Source organism: Glycine soja, chromosome 18 (assembly GCF_004193775.1).
Source record: "Glycine soja cultivar W05 chromosome 18, ASM419377v2, whole genome shotgun sequence".
NCBI classification, from domain to species: domain Eukaryota; kingdom Viridiplantae; phylum Streptophyta; class Magnoliopsida; order Fabales; family Fabaceae; genus Glycine; species Glycine soja.
In genome coordinates, this window is record NC_041019.1 from 7573939 (window position 1) to 7589298 (window position 15360).

The 15360-nt window shown below is 31.9% G+C and overlaps 2 protein-coding genes across 5 annotated transcripts; both read left to right on the forward strand.

The window, feature by feature from the left end:
- Window positions 1-5618: 5618 nt before the first annotated feature.
- On the forward strand, window positions 5619-12565 carry LOC114395106. 4 transcript variants are annotated; one of them, XM_028356809.1, is made up of 8 exons: window positions 5619-5772; window positions 5857-5934; window positions 6667-6961; window positions 9021-9115; window positions 9217-9339; window positions 9728-10534; window positions 11383-11599; window positions 11686-12565. In XM_028356809.1, exons 3-8 carry the CDS (start codon window positions 6667-6669, stop codon window positions 12240-12242), a joined length of 2094 nt encoding a protein of 697 aa, XP_028212610.1. In that variant the 5' UTR covers window positions 5619-5772; window positions 5857-5934; the 3' UTR covers window positions 12243-12565. The 4 variants fall into 4 exon arrangements, with proteins under 4 accessions (XP_028212610.1, XP_028212609.1, XP_028212608.1 ...); XM_028356807.1 differs by having other exon boundaries at window positions 5661-5772; window positions 5843-5934; XM_028356808.1 differs by having other exon boundaries at window positions 5857-6961.
- A 1273-nt stretch (window positions 12566-13838) lies between these two features.
- Window positions 13839-15116, forward strand: LOC114396847 (cytochrome b561 and DOMON domain-containing protein At5g47530-like). Its single transcript, XM_028359035.1, has 2 exons — window positions 13839-14459; window positions 14577-15116. The coding sequence occupies exons 1-2, from the start codon at window positions 13839-13841 to the stop codon at window positions 15114-15116; spliced, it is 1161 nt and encodes a 386-aa protein (XP_028214836.1).
- Window positions 15117-15360: the final 244 nt, after the last annotated feature.

A 15360-nucleotide genomic window follows, 5' to 3' on the forward strand; every position in this document is an offset into this window, starting at 1 on the left:
ATCCAAACAATTTAGTATCAAGCAAGAGAACACCTAGTGAGCTCATTTGAGGCAATTGCTTCCTGCATCTCTCTTAAGCGTCTGAAACACTTCTGGTAAATTATATTCCGGAAAAGGCTATCTGGAATGTAAAATTTTACATTTTAGAAAGATTTTTTTTTCTCCAAAATATAATTTAATATTTCGAAATAGGTGCAGGAAGCAAATGAGAGTCGCAGAAATAATTTCCCCTATTTGAATACACTTGGCTAGGAGAATTGGGCTGGAAGGCTTTCCTTTACTGGGCTGCACGTTTACACTGAATGGTCCATTTCTTCCTGCACTATAAAATTAATAAGTGCACCTTACATTATTTTAAAAATAAAATTCCAAAAATACTCAGACCTGTCCTCTCTACCTGCACCCCATTTCCCGTTCCACGGTTGCTGCCAGTGCTTGCCAAGACACTCGACAACATCTGCATTAACCCAGCTAGCACACAGGGGATATTGGAAAACACAAAGTAAATACAAAAACAATAAAAAAGGTAAATACTACCAGTTGTTATTTGGAATGATTGTTAAGTTTTTACCTATGAATGAGAGACAATAAGTGTAAGTTTGATTTTTAGGTAAAAAATATTTTTGAAGCAAAAGTAATTTTATGAAAGGATTAAGATTATTATTTTTACTTTATTTGTGTTTTTTTCAGTTGGATTTTTATTGGAAGCACAATATTTCTAACTTTAATGCAAATATACACTAAATCTTTTGTGTTATATATAGGTGAATATTGAATCCAACCCTGTCAATTTCAGTGTCATCATTTTGCAATTGAATGATATTTGAAATTCAAAATGTTTTTTCCTGCATACAAAAAACCCAATCTGTAATAATAAAAAATCAAACACAAAATTCAGATTCTAGAAAAGGAAAAATTGTCACCCAAAATTCTTGAACAACAAATCCATAAGTATGAAAATGTAATTCTAGATTATGTTTTCTAAAATGGCGTTTTTATACTTATGGAATTATTGTTCCATAATTATGCAAATATAGTTTCAGATTAAGTTTTCTGAAAAACAACATGAATTCTGGAAAACTTAATATAGAGTTATGTTTTCATACTTCTATAACAACAAATTTGGAAGAGCACAACATTTTTGTTCATTACGAATTGGACAATATGGAAGTCTAAGTAGAGCAAAAGAAAAACCAAAAAATAAAAAACCTACTAAGTCCCTTTCTTTATTTATTTAGTCTCCTCATATTGATCAAATGCAACAAGATGGTAGATTCAAGGTTATCATTTGCCTCCACCCCCATCGTTTTTTACTTTTTGGCATCATCTTTGAGACTACGACCAAACCACTATATCGAGACCTTCGCTAATTATTACTTAGAGAGATTGAGGAATTCTCTTCCACAAAGTTTTGGCCAAACAATAGTAAGGATATATTGCAGCAGATTTGAAGGGAAGTTATAACAAAAGGAAGACATGGGGAAGATCCCAACTCCAGTGTAGAGAATAATTAAGAGATGTTTTCAGACTTTTTACTCGGTAGGTTATCCATTAGTTAGTATCTTTTTTTTTAAAATAATGAAGACACAATTATATTTAATCTGAATAGGATCATCATTAATGATAAAATTTTCTCTTCAAATATTTAACATAATTACATATTTTATATTTAAATATTTAAACCTGACACCAATTAAGTTAAAATAACTTCACAATTTACGCGTTTAATGATTAGTGTTTAGTCTTACTTTAAAAATTACATTTTACTCTTTTATATATGCATATATATGTTTACCTAATGATGTATATTTACTTAGGATATGTTTTCTTTCCCTCTTAGAATACTATATGTTCTGTAAATATTTAATTAACATCAGTAGTCATTAAGTTAACTTCTAAGAGCTTTATAGCTTCTTATTTGTCCATTTTTGTTTTAGAGGGAAAATAAAATTACTTTAAAAGGATAATTTGCATTTTAAATTATATGATAGATGTCACATAAGTGTTACATGTTATCATTATAAGCTATAAGCTAAAAGTTAAAAAGTTAGAAGCTAATTGATTTAATATGATAAGATTAGTTGATAAGTTAACTGATAAATAAAAAATCACATACAAAAATATATATTCAATTGTGCGTACGATTTAGTTAACCAAAAAGAAAATTTTTGCTTTTTACAAATTAAATCAATAAAATAGATTTAAATCATGCAAGGAAACAAATTAAGTCATATATATTTTTAAAAAAAAACATAGAATAATTCAGCAAATAATGATAAAGTTGATATGATTCAAAGAATTTCTAACATTAATGAACGATGTAGTGATGACAATTGACGAGTCGATTATGGTATGTGTCGTGTGCGTATATGAATGTAAAATTAGATTCAAGGATTTTTCCCGATAGCAAAAAAAATGATAAGAAGATTTTCAAATTGAATAAAATGATAAAATTGAATTCTTCAAAAAAAAAAACAGTAAGGATAAAATTGAGAAGAAAAGGTTATCAGGTTATAAGCTAGCTTATTTTCCACAAGCTACTTCAAGTAGCTTATTTTGATTAACTATTTGAAGTAATTTATGGAAAATAAACTACTAAAATAAATTTGTATACCAAATAAGCTTATTTGGATCAAAGAAATTTATCAACTAGTCAAACATCGAATTTTGATGAGATTTTTTGTATGCTTTCTTAGAAAAATAATATCTTTTAGTTCCCCAAGTCTCAATTTATTTCCAAGGAAATTTTTTTAATTAATTTTTAAAATGGCTAAATGCGTAAAATCCAAAAAAAATAAATCAAAAGACCACTTATAAAATGAATTTTGATGTGATTTTTTGCCCCAAAACTTAGCACAGGGCCATAACCTGACACCACTGATCCTAGCCAAAGCAACAACGGGTAAAACTTAAACAATGGCTAAATCAACACCTGGACAAACTTAGCATCAAATATCATTTGTTGCTTTAAAGAAATTTTCTCTTAGACTAAAAGCATCATTAGGAAGGTTTGGAAGAGAAACCCCTTCATACCCTTCCTTCATGTTCCATGTTCATGAATTTTTTAAACTATGCATTGCCATTGGTTGTTGGTGGAGACATTAGTTATATCATTAGTTGAAAGGAGTTTATGAGCTCATAAAAAATCTTACCAAACATAGCCTTACACAGTTTGACCCATGTTGGGTTAAGTTATATGTTTAATATTAAAATAATAAAAACCAAAAGAAATTTAAAAAGAAAACATAGACAAATAGGGAGAATAAAAGATTATTATCATAGTTACCAGACTTGGGCTGGTTATCAATTCAATTGAGGTAATGAGATATTGGGGCATAATTCGATCTCAAATAAAAAAAAAACTAAATAATTTCATAACATTTAAACTTGTACATTTACGATTTAAAGTTTAACAAAATTTAACATATGTAGAAATATAATTATGAACTTGTTTAAAATTTTGAGTATACAATATATTTTTTCAAAATTCGGTATACAAAAGCTTAAAATAGATTTTTGAGCATGTAATATATTATTATCATCATCTATTTATTAAAATTATTATTCTTGTACACTCATAGACATAGTCTAATATACACTCGAAAATTAACCAAAGGAGGAATTAAAAGTAACAATAGCTTTATCATCTTAAATTTTAAGACACAATTATGTTTGGTAAAAAAAAAAGTAACCAAATCTATAAATAATACAAGTGTAAGATATAAATTGAATGTTTTTAATAGGAGTGATGTTGTTAGAAAAATGCATGACCCATCCAGTCACTGAGTTGAAGTCGAGTAAAATTGGGTCATTCCAAGTCATTGAGTAGAAGTTAAGTCAAATTGAGTCATTCCAAGTCACATGCACATCTCATTTAACATGTGACTTTAACATTGCCTAGTTTATAGGCTAGCAGGTCGACCCAACCGATCTTAATTGAGTCTAATAAGTATAGTTATTATAAATTTATAACTTTTTAAGAATGTTAAATGAAATCATGCATTAATATTATTAGTTAAGTTACACGATTTTTTAAATTTTGGACTAAAGTAATTGAACTGATATTGTTAAAAATTGTTTTTGAATTTCTTACTTTAAATGTTAATATGATAATGCTATACACTTTTACGCCATAAATGATATTTTACTATATATATATATATATATATTTTTGTCTAAATATGTTTTTATCTTTTAAATTTGTGGTACTCTTTGGTTTTGGTCCTTCAATTAAAAAAATATTTTTCTCTCAAATTGGTAAAATATTATTTTTAGTTCCTTAACTTTAGGAATAAAAGTGTCCTAAATTTGACAAACTAAAGATTATTTAAGTCTTTTTTATAAAAAAAACATATTCAAGTTTTTTTATTCTTTCCACACAATTCAATAGTATCTCATGAACACAAAGGATGACAAAATTTTTTCTCAAAGTTTACAAAATTAAAGAATTTTATAATAAGACTTTGGTTATGGTTGATAAGACATTTTAACTAGTTTTTTTATCTTATTTTATTAGCTAAAAAATTTGTTTGACTCTACCGTAAATAAATATTTTTTAGTAACTTCTAGCATTTTTTTGAAACATTACTTAAAGAGAATGTTTGATAAGATATTTCAATTAGTTTCTAACTTTTTGATTAGATGAATTTTTTTAATGGTTTGGTAAACAAATTTTTTTAGTATTTTCTAGCGTTTTTTGAAACACTACTTGAAGTAAGATTTTTTAAAATGCTAGCTTCTAACTTATAGCTTTTTATATTTTCTTTAATTTTTATCTTTAATATATTTATTCAATTTCATAGTTATCATTTAAAAAATAAATCACAATTTTATTATTTTTATGACATTTTATATTTTTCAACTATTTGAACAACTCATTTTATCACACTTATAATTTAATAAATTAACTTTTTAGCTCTCAACTTTTAGTTACCAACTAGTTTTAGGGAGCATGTTAATAAGTTAGTTTTTCAACTTTTAATTAAGAAGTAACTTTTTAACTTCTAACTAATTTCCAACTTTAAGTTAGTTTTGCAAAACATAACCAAATTTATTCATGACAAGTTTTAGGATAAATAGTCATTTTCATCCGTAAATGTGTAGAACATTGATAAATTTGTCATCAAATATGAAAATTCAAATTTTTGTTTTTGAAAGTGAAAAAAATGTAACAAATTCATTCATTTGTTAACCTATGTGACACATGAGGACGAAAATCTCACAAAATTGATGGGTAACATGACTACAAAATAGATTTGACCAAAATGTCCATAAATTTTCATTGGACTAAAATGTCATTAAGTTACATTGAACTAATTTGTCAGACCTCAAACTTAACATTTTAGATCAATCTATTCAGCACTCATGTTCCAATTATTTTTGTCCATTTATATCACACACTCTTTCATTAATGATAATGAACGGAATTTATCACACTTTGTTTACTTTTGAAAATTTAAATTTAAATTTTTATCTTTTAAAAATAAAATTATTAACACTTTACTCATTGAATATTCAGAAGTAAAAATTTATTGTAAGTTTTACCTAGACTCCAACAAAACCTTTAGTGTGAAAAAAAAAACTACAACCAAACCATTAGACCAAACCAGGTCCCCACTTTCTCTCTCTCTCTCTCTCTCTCTCTCTTTTGTTTTTATTTTATTTTTCATTTTTCTATAACACAACTCCTGCGGCTGCATTGGATGCACAATTCCTCAGCTCTGCAACTCTCTTTCTCTCTCTTTCCATTTCCATGTTCATGGCAATTTCAAGGTACCTTTCTTTTTCTTCTTCTTCTTCTTCTTCTTCATCTCTGACCTCTCTCTCTTCTCTCACACTTCAGTTCTTCCTCCTCAGTGTTCCCACCGCCCCAGCCTTTGCTCCAGCCCCTCTTTTTTGAGTCATCCAGAATCAACACCAGCGTTTTTACTCAGAGTATGCTATAAAGTCTCAATCTTTCTGTTGGAAACTTCCTTTTCTTCTATCAATTGGGATACCCATTTGGCCTTTTGGCAGATTGTTGCCTCAGGAGTAGCCATAGGCCAAGTTTTTCTCTGCCTGTTGGATTTTTAAGGCTCTGGATCAGTTTTCCTGAAGGGTTTCTCTCTGATCTGTTTGGAGACACAGATATTAGTTTGAGGTTTTTGTGGCTGTGGTCAACTTTGAAGCTTTTACAGTTTCAGGAGATGATCATGTCTCTCTGGAGGCTTGTGAGATTGAGAAAAAAAGGGTCAAGTTAGCCATCCTTAGATGGTGTTTTTTTTTTTTTTTTTTCTGATTTCAAAGCCCTTAATTTTTTAGGGAATTTTGTCTGTTTTTGTTTGATATAATTTTGAAGGGCATGGATGTTTAATTAGGGTTTCTGACGTTTTCCCCACCTGAAAAAGTACTTGGCTTTTGATGATTCTGGTTAGTTTTATGCAGCAGACATCTTTGTGTTAACCTGAGTAGGGTTCTTCTTAGGAGTGAGGAAACTGAGGTTGTTCAAAAGGTTGTTTGTGTGTTAGGATGATGATATGCTAAAAGATTCTTGCTTTATGACTATGGATTTGTCTGATTGTCCTTTTGGACTAGTGAGTCCAAAGGGTCTGCACCCTTTGCCATTGCTTTGAAATCAAGTGCATATCTGCTGGTGTTCTGTTAACTCCTGTTGGTATTCTCTTTAAGATGGCTGTGAACAATCGCTGTTTCGTGGAATGGAAAGAGCAGTTTGTTTCTCAGGAGCGCGGTAATCGCGTGGTTCACTATTACCTGAAGGATTCTGCAGGGGAACCCGTCCTTGCAGTTGTGGGCACTGAGAGGAGTGTTAGGCACATGTGCTATGTTGTTGCTGAGGAGTTCCTTGAAATTTGTGGGAAGGAGGGTTCCATTCCAACTGGTTTCAAATGGAGATCTAGAAGGGAGGTGGTAGATTGGCTGACATCAACACTATCGAAGCAAAATCTGCAGGGAGATAGAAGTGGTAAGTTGATACTTCTTCATTCTAACTTGTTGCAGTAATTTATAATGTCTATAATTATTGTATGTTGAACATAATGTGCAAAATAACATAGGAAGCTACGGCTTTGTGAGCTACAAAGTGATGTAGAGTAATGAACAATGATATGTGTGTTTGTGTAAGGGAATCATATGGATGAAGTTCAATCAATACTTTGTGCCATTATCTGTTACACGAGTGCATGATACATATGTATATGCAAATGGTTCTTTTCAAAAAAACTTGTTTTCCTTAATATCTGCGTTGCTGTCCCATCATGATTCACAATGAGTCTTTATGATATATGCATTTAGGATTGGAGACTAATATACACGGACAATTTTCTTTAATGTTGTCTTATTCTTTCTTATTTTTGTTCTATAGGAGTATAATTTTTCTACCTCTGTTCTAGTATTTTCTGTTCTTTCTAATAAAATTCCTTCTTTTATCCTTTCAATAGAAAAACAGATGTTTTCGAATAAAAAAAATAATAGTGGATTCGTTAAAATTTGATTATCATAGGTAATCATAGAGGTTTGGTGAAGATTTAGTGCTTTCAGATTCAGCACCTAGGTCCTGTTGGGGCTGAAAACAAAGATTTGTCAGGATGCCAAGCATCTAGGTGCTAACTGGTGAGAGCCTTTTCAAAACACACAATACCACCCTACTTCAACAACAAAAAGTACTAAATCACCATTTTTCAATTTTCACTTACAAGCAAGCTAAGAATCAAACTTTTCCATGAATGTGTTTGAGAACCTAAAAACACTATTCATCATCCCTATCGTTGACAGTAACAAACTGATTGACGAGGCATCCTTTCTATTGTGGACATGGCTATGGAATTTGGAGAAGGATTTTTCAATACCTTTTAATCAGTGGTCTAGTAATATTAGAGAAGGGTTTTGGTATTAGGAAAGTCAAGTCATATAAATTAGTAGCAGCTTTATGGTAGTTTGGCAGGGTAGCCTGTTTGGTTCCATTCTAGACTCTATTTAGTCTGATTAGGAACCATTTGAATGGCCATCCAATTATATATGTATTTCAGTACCTCTGGTACTTTGTTCCATTTATATAAATATTTATCTTTGCTGAGCAAAAAAAAAAAAAAAATCATCCCTATCATTGACAAATTCATTTTCCTAACTAGTATCTTTCAAGAACAGCCAAGCTAGACCAGTATAAACTCATTTTGATGATGAATACCTCCCAAACACATCAATCATGCAATCCCTATATGTGATTCTTCAACTAGAAAGAGAAATAGATGAAAAAGCAAAAAGGATGGGTTTTAGATGCTTCATTTACTTTAAAATCCAAATATTTGAAGCTTTCTCTTTCTTTCATCTGCCTCCCGCCCTCCCTTTCATCTCTTTTCTTCAGCTGAAAACACACTTTCTGAGACACACTAGCTAGCCATTAATGTAGGGATAAGGATTAGGATTATATTAATTAATAATTATAGTAGAATAAATAAAACATGCACTGACAGTGTAAAGATATTTTACACTCATTTAATCACAAATCTCCTTGTATGTTAAGTTTGTATTCTTTTATAATAATTACCTTAAAATTCATATAAATGATAATTTTTTATTGGTTGACTGTGTAAAAACTTTTATACTGATAGTGCATGCCTATTAAACTCTATTATAGTATGCTAGTTATTTTTGTAACTTGTGACTTTATTCTTCATACTTTTAACTACAATTTTCTATTAATATGTATAATTAATATAGGTTAAATAAACTTTAAGTTCTGCCCCTGATTCCATGCAAAGCAGTGCTAACAATGGAATTAAGGGTAAAGAAAGTGTAAGTTTATAATACAGGAAAGTTGAGGGACTAACCTGCAATTAGCATTTTATCTCTAATGCAGTAAATTCTGGGAAAATAACTTTAAGCTCCTCTGATCACCCTTTATCCATTTCTGCCTTCCAAATAATTTTGGAAATATTTAGCTTAGAAAATTGGGGGTGTTACAGGAAGTAAGTCCATCTATGCTCTTCTTAACCTTTTTATCTCCTTTTTTTTTTAAATCACAGTATCATCTGGTCATAACTTGGTACCAGCTCATGAGACCACAAATGACACTGTCAACGAAATTACTGGTCTGTCTGTTCAAATAACAGATGACAAGGTATATCCCTTTTTGTCCCTGCCCTTCCTTCCACTTTCTCTATTTTCCTTTATATTGTTTCTAGTGAATGTTTTTAACATCCACATGCTCCTCTTTCTCAGGACTTTCCTATGAGTAACTCCAAACTATCCAATTCAGACATTGTTTGGTCAGGAGTTGCATGGAGATGTGGCAAACAACTTAAGCATTATCCAGCTTTTTTCAGGAATGGCATCAAAATAGCGGTAAGAACTAAGAAGCACTTGAACTAAATTTCTCTATGATCTTACTTCAAATTTACTTGTTGACTCCTCTTCAGGTTAGGGAATCAACTTTTAATTAACTTGCTAACTTCCTATCATTAATAACTAACTTCTAATTAATCGCTTCCAGTATTGACAAGTAAATTCCTTAATGATGTCTATATTTAGGTGTGCAATTCCTTAATGATGAAATGCTTATTTAGTTGTACATTACATTTTTTGTATTTGCTTGGTGTCATGCATTGTGGTACGCGTGAATATTCCCTCCTTTCCCCAAAATTCTATTAGTTAAAAAAGTCTCTTTTGTTTTTCATGACTATAATATCTAGATGATTTTATATCTAACATTTACATTCTTTCTGATATCCAGATTCAATCCTTTGTTTTTGTTATGGGCAAGGGAGAGAACCATTATATTGCTTATGTAGAGGATATGTATGAAGACAGGAGGGGACAGAAAAAGGTCAAAGTGAGGTGGTTTCACCATAATCAGGAAGTCAAGGGTGTAGTTCCTGTAAGAAATCTTCACCCTCGGGAAGTTTTTATCACACCTTATTCTCAAGTCATTAGTGCAGAGTGCGTAGATGGTTCTGCCACAGTCTTAACTCGTGAACACTATGAAAAATGCATGCCTTTTTTTTCCCCCACTTCAAGGGACAGAATACATTTGTGCTTTAGGCAGTTTAGAAGCAACAAAGTCAAGCCCTTTGACTTCAGTAAACTGCGTGGTTACTATACTCAACCAATTCTTTCTTGCTTGCACCATGATTCAATCCAGAACCCTGAGAGCCTTGTGGGAGAAGATGAAGAGTTGAGTGCAGGTGAGGATGTGAAGGTAGGAGCCAAGAGGAGGAGAGGTGATAAGGGGTCTCCTCAGTCTTGGATAAGTCGCCAGGGAGTTAGGAAGTTAATTAAGAGTAAGCAAATGATGGTATACAAAACCTTCCAGGTTGCAAATTATGCAAGATCAGAAAGGAGATTGCTTTCTCGGAAGCAGGTTGAGTGTCAACCTTGGTCTAACCACACATACAAGGTTGATGACAAGATAGAGTTACTTTGTCAAGATAGTGGCATCAGAGGCTGCTGGTTCAGGTGTACAGTTGTTCAGGTAGCCCGGAAGCAGTTGAAAGTCCAATATGATGATGTCCAGGATGAAGATGGAAGTGGAAATCTTGAGGTATAGTCAAGCTTGAGATATTTTAAATTCAATTTTCTGGTTAGTACTTAGTACTATTGTAAAATATGTGGATAAATAAAGGGTGTTCCTATATAAGGTTTTATCATCCAGAAAAAAGAAAATTTAAGGTTATTTAGTTTTAGGCTTCTAGCAACTTGTAAAATGAATAGCGTTCTTTAATCCTTGCAGTTGAAGTTTAAGCCAAATCTTACCAAGTGATGAAATAATGGGTTTCTGTATAGAATTAGAAATCATTCTAGTTTAAGTTTAATGTGAATTAGTTGGTTATACTGAATTAATCAAGGATCCAGTATTCTACTGGAATAAACTATTCCCTGTTTCTAATAATCTGCTAAGTTATAAGGATCTACTGTGTAAAATCTTTTTCATTCTAAATTGAATCCCATGGGAATAACTAATTGTGCTTGAGATATTCTTTAACACTTTGTTTGATCTCTTTGCTAAGCTATGTAAGAATGACAGGAGATTATTTAGGCAGGTTTTATACATGGATGAGTTTTTTTTAGTGGAGTACAAGAAATTCATTTATATATATATATATATATATATATATATATATATATATATATATATATATATATATATATATATATATATATACACACAAATGTAGAGGGTAATGGGATTGCTAATAATGGATTGGAATGGCAAAGTCAAATATGATACAATTTGAGACTTCTGATGAGTTATGTGGAAAAATAAAGTTATAGCACCAAATAGAATGCAGAATATTCCAAATAAAAGATTTGTTGATTCACTTATTTTATACTTTTACACCATTCACTTCTCAGTTCATAACTTTTATCTGAATATTTTCCATACTTTAGGAATGGATCCCTGCTTTCAAGTTAGCCAGGCCTGATAAACTTGGGATGAGGCATTCTGGCCGCCCCACCATCAGGCCAGCTCCAACTTATGAGGAACAGGAACTAGCTGTTGAGGTTGGAAATGCAGTTGATGCATGGTGGAGTGATGGCTGGTGGGAGGGGGTTGTAACTAGAAATGACAACTGTGGTGATGATAGTGCTCAAGTCTACTTTCCCGGTATGCTAATTTAATTTTCTTTTTCAAGCCCTTTCTGTAAATCATTTCTTCTCCATTTTTAATGGAACTGTTTTTGGTGGTGTCAGGTGAATGCTTGCTGATGAAAGTGTGCAAGAAGGATTTAAGAATATCTAGAGATTGGTTAGGGGACAATTGGATTAACATTATGGCAAAACCTGAAATAACTAAAACTATTATATTCACAGCTAATAATAGTTTTAACACAGAGCTTTATGTGTCCCCATCTATCGCTAAAGATGTGGACTCTGTTGGTTTTGCTAATTCATGTCATGGTGATCCTGTTAGTAAGAAGTCAAATGAACCGGTTATCAAAGAAGTGAATCTTGTGTCTTGTGATGGCTCTACTAAAGAAGAGAATTTTGTGTCTTGTGATGACTCTGCTGAAGATAGGGACTGTGTTCAGGATAATAAACCCTCTTCAGAAAAATGTACTCAAGCTGAAAATATTGATTCAGATGTCAATTGTGATCATGAAGACAATTGTGTTGATAATGATAATGATAAGAATAGCGATGATGGTGGTAACAAGAATGATGATGATAATGGAAATAAAGATATGGAGGTATTTGAAACTTCTGTACTGGATGGAGAAACTGTAGAGCTCATGGAAGTGGCTGTATAAACAAATTTTTTAGAACTCATGCATAAAGTTATGGTAGTTCTGATTGTAGAGCTTTGCCATCATCTCTTATTGTGTTGTAATCTGTGTCCAATGTTAGCCTGAGAATGTAAATATTTACACGGTTATGTGGGAATCTGATTGATTGTTAACTTCTTAGTTGTCTTCATAGGTGTACAGTGTTGAGTGTAATGTGCTAGTGTGTGTTGTCTTCCTTTCCATTGATTGTAATAGAGAGTAGTTTCTTTTATGAGACAAATATTGTTGAGCAATTTTGGTTTCATTTATTTGAGCCAATACTGTATTTTAAGATCTGTGTGCCGAATTTTTTTCCTTGTTTTTGTACCATCAGGCTAGCCAAATGGTACTATGCTAATAATTTTAAGTTTCTTTTCCAAGTGTTGTTTCATGAATGGATAGGTAAGCAACTGTAACATAAGTTAATGAAGAGTATAGTTTAATGATTCTGATTGGTGAATCGATTAAGCAATTTGGACCCTAATTTAGTCTCTTTTGGGTGGGTGTGGGGAGATTCATTTTGCAGGATAGTAGTGATTAATCTTATTTTTATTTGAATATAGAACTAATACATTCAAGGAGGAAAAACAGATGCATCATCCTTTACAAAACGTTAAATCTGTCGTGGAATATCCTCTTTCCATATTCTATCTAAACAAGTAAAGGAAACAGATGCATAAATAAAAAGGTAGACCTGACATGTGATGAATAAAAGATCTGGTTATTAAGGCCACATTCTAACCTTATAATTAAGTTTTAAAATTTTCGTAACATTAATTGTTGCTGTGCGTGAATTACAAACTAAAATAAGTTTGATTTTCAAATATGGAAATAGTACCTATAGGAATCAATGATACTAGTTCTAAATACTTATCCCTTCCAAAAATTTAAAAAACAACAACCGTAAACAGAACTTAAACATGCAAAGCGAGGGTAAGAAATCAGAATCGCAAGAAACACACGAATTTCAAATATGCGGAACCTAGGATTTAGGCTTTACTTCTATTCAATTAAGAGATTCTTAATTTTATCTATAATTACAAATTATCAATAATTAGAGATAAAGTAAATAACATTGGCACTATCTGATGTTTATGAGATTGCACAATTTCTTACTTTTTTTTAGCATTTCAAGCAACCTCCCTTGTAGGGAAAGATGATAAAATATTTTTCAAACAATTTAGATGGTGGTTAGTGTAATGTGTACAAAATGTTCATTTAATTTAATGTTTTTGAAATAATTAAGAAGATTAGCGAAAAGATAGTAATTATAGAGAAGATTTATTGCAATCTTACAAAACTTCAATTGAGTGTCAATGCAATTAATTTACATTAAAGATATTTACATATCTAATACATAAGACAGTTTTATCTCAATTTATGCCTGTTAAAATTTTGATAAGTTATTTGAAATTTGAAATGTATGAGATAAAATCCTATATTTCGGGATTGCCTAATCAAATTTATTTCAACAGTTAGAGTTAGATAAGAGATCAAATTCACCCTATAAAAGCATACAAGACCGTTCACTCAAGACATATGTTTTCAACACCATTAACATTATTGCTTCTCTATCTGGTTATGGCTTCCATAAGAAAATCAGTCCTCTTGTTCCTCACATTCCTCACAGTGATCATTATCCCTGCCACTCCACAACCATGCAACTCATACAAGTTCCCCAACAACTTTAACTACGCTGCATGCGAGGACTTGCCGGTACTTGAATCCTCACTGCACTGGAAGTACCACCCATCTTCAGGTGCAGTAGATGTTGCATTCAACAAGGCCAACGTAAAAGGTTCTAGTTGGGTTGCATGGGCCATCAACCCTACCTCAAAGGGCATGATTGGTTCACAAGCATTCGTGGCTGTTTATAAACATGATGGTAGTATCAAAGCCTATACATCACCAATAACAAGTTATGCAACAATGTTACAAGAGGGTAATCTTACTTTTCCGGTTTATGGTGTTTCTGCATCCTACACAAACGGGCACGTGATCATCTTCGCGAGTTTTCAACTTCCCGGGAATACGACTTTGGTGAATCACGCTTGGCAAGAAGGCTTGGTTTCCGATGATGGCACTCTCAGACCACACTCTTTCTCACGCGCTAATCTTCAGTCTTTTGGAACCTTGGATTTCTTATCTGGCAAGGTTTCTGAAACTGGTGGGAATTCGGACTCAAGAATCACGTTGAGAAACGTAAGAAAAATGAACTTTATAATGTCTCGTTATATTTTTAGGATTTATTATTATTAATTTTGAAAGTTTTATTTCAGAATGCATATATGACTAATCGACACCGTGTGATTTTCTCAGGTTCATGGAGTTTTGAATACCATAAGCTGGGGAGTACTAATGCCAATTGGGGTAATATTGGCTCGCTACTTGAAGGCATTTGATTGTTTAGGACCCACTTGGTTTCAGCTGCATCGAGCATGTCAATCACTAGCATTCTTGATGGGCATTGCTGGTTTTGGTACTGGTTTGTATATTGGAAATCATTATGGGATTCATAACGCTCCTCACAGATGCGTTGGAATCACTCTATTGTGTCTCGCAATTACACAAGTCTGTCTTGCTGTGTTTTTGAGGCCTAAGAAGGATCACAAGTACAGAATGTTTTGGAACATTTTTCATTATATAGTTGGTTATTCAATTATTGCCTTGGCCGTATGGAACGTCTTCAAAGGTTTTGACATTCTCAACGCTCAGAATATCTGGAAAAAAACCTATGTGGGCTCAATCATATCCTTGGCTATAATTGCTGTGGTATTGGAGGTGATAACTTGGATCTGGGTGTGCAACAAGAAGAGGGTCAAGGAGCCTGAGAATCATGTTGAAATTGTTATTGGTTAGTTATTGGGTATTATAGAGTTTGTCTTTGTTTCCTTAGCAAAAGCTTCATTGTACTGTAAAACCTTATGAATGTAGTTTATAAATTTTTCTTTTTTTATACTATTGTTTTACGTGATAGAGTGATTAATTAAAGTTTAAGTTTAATTCAACTATATTGATACCCAAATCATTTTTTAAAGGAATATATATATATATATATATATTTTGCATTTATCACTTTTTTACGAAAAAGTAAACTTCAGAC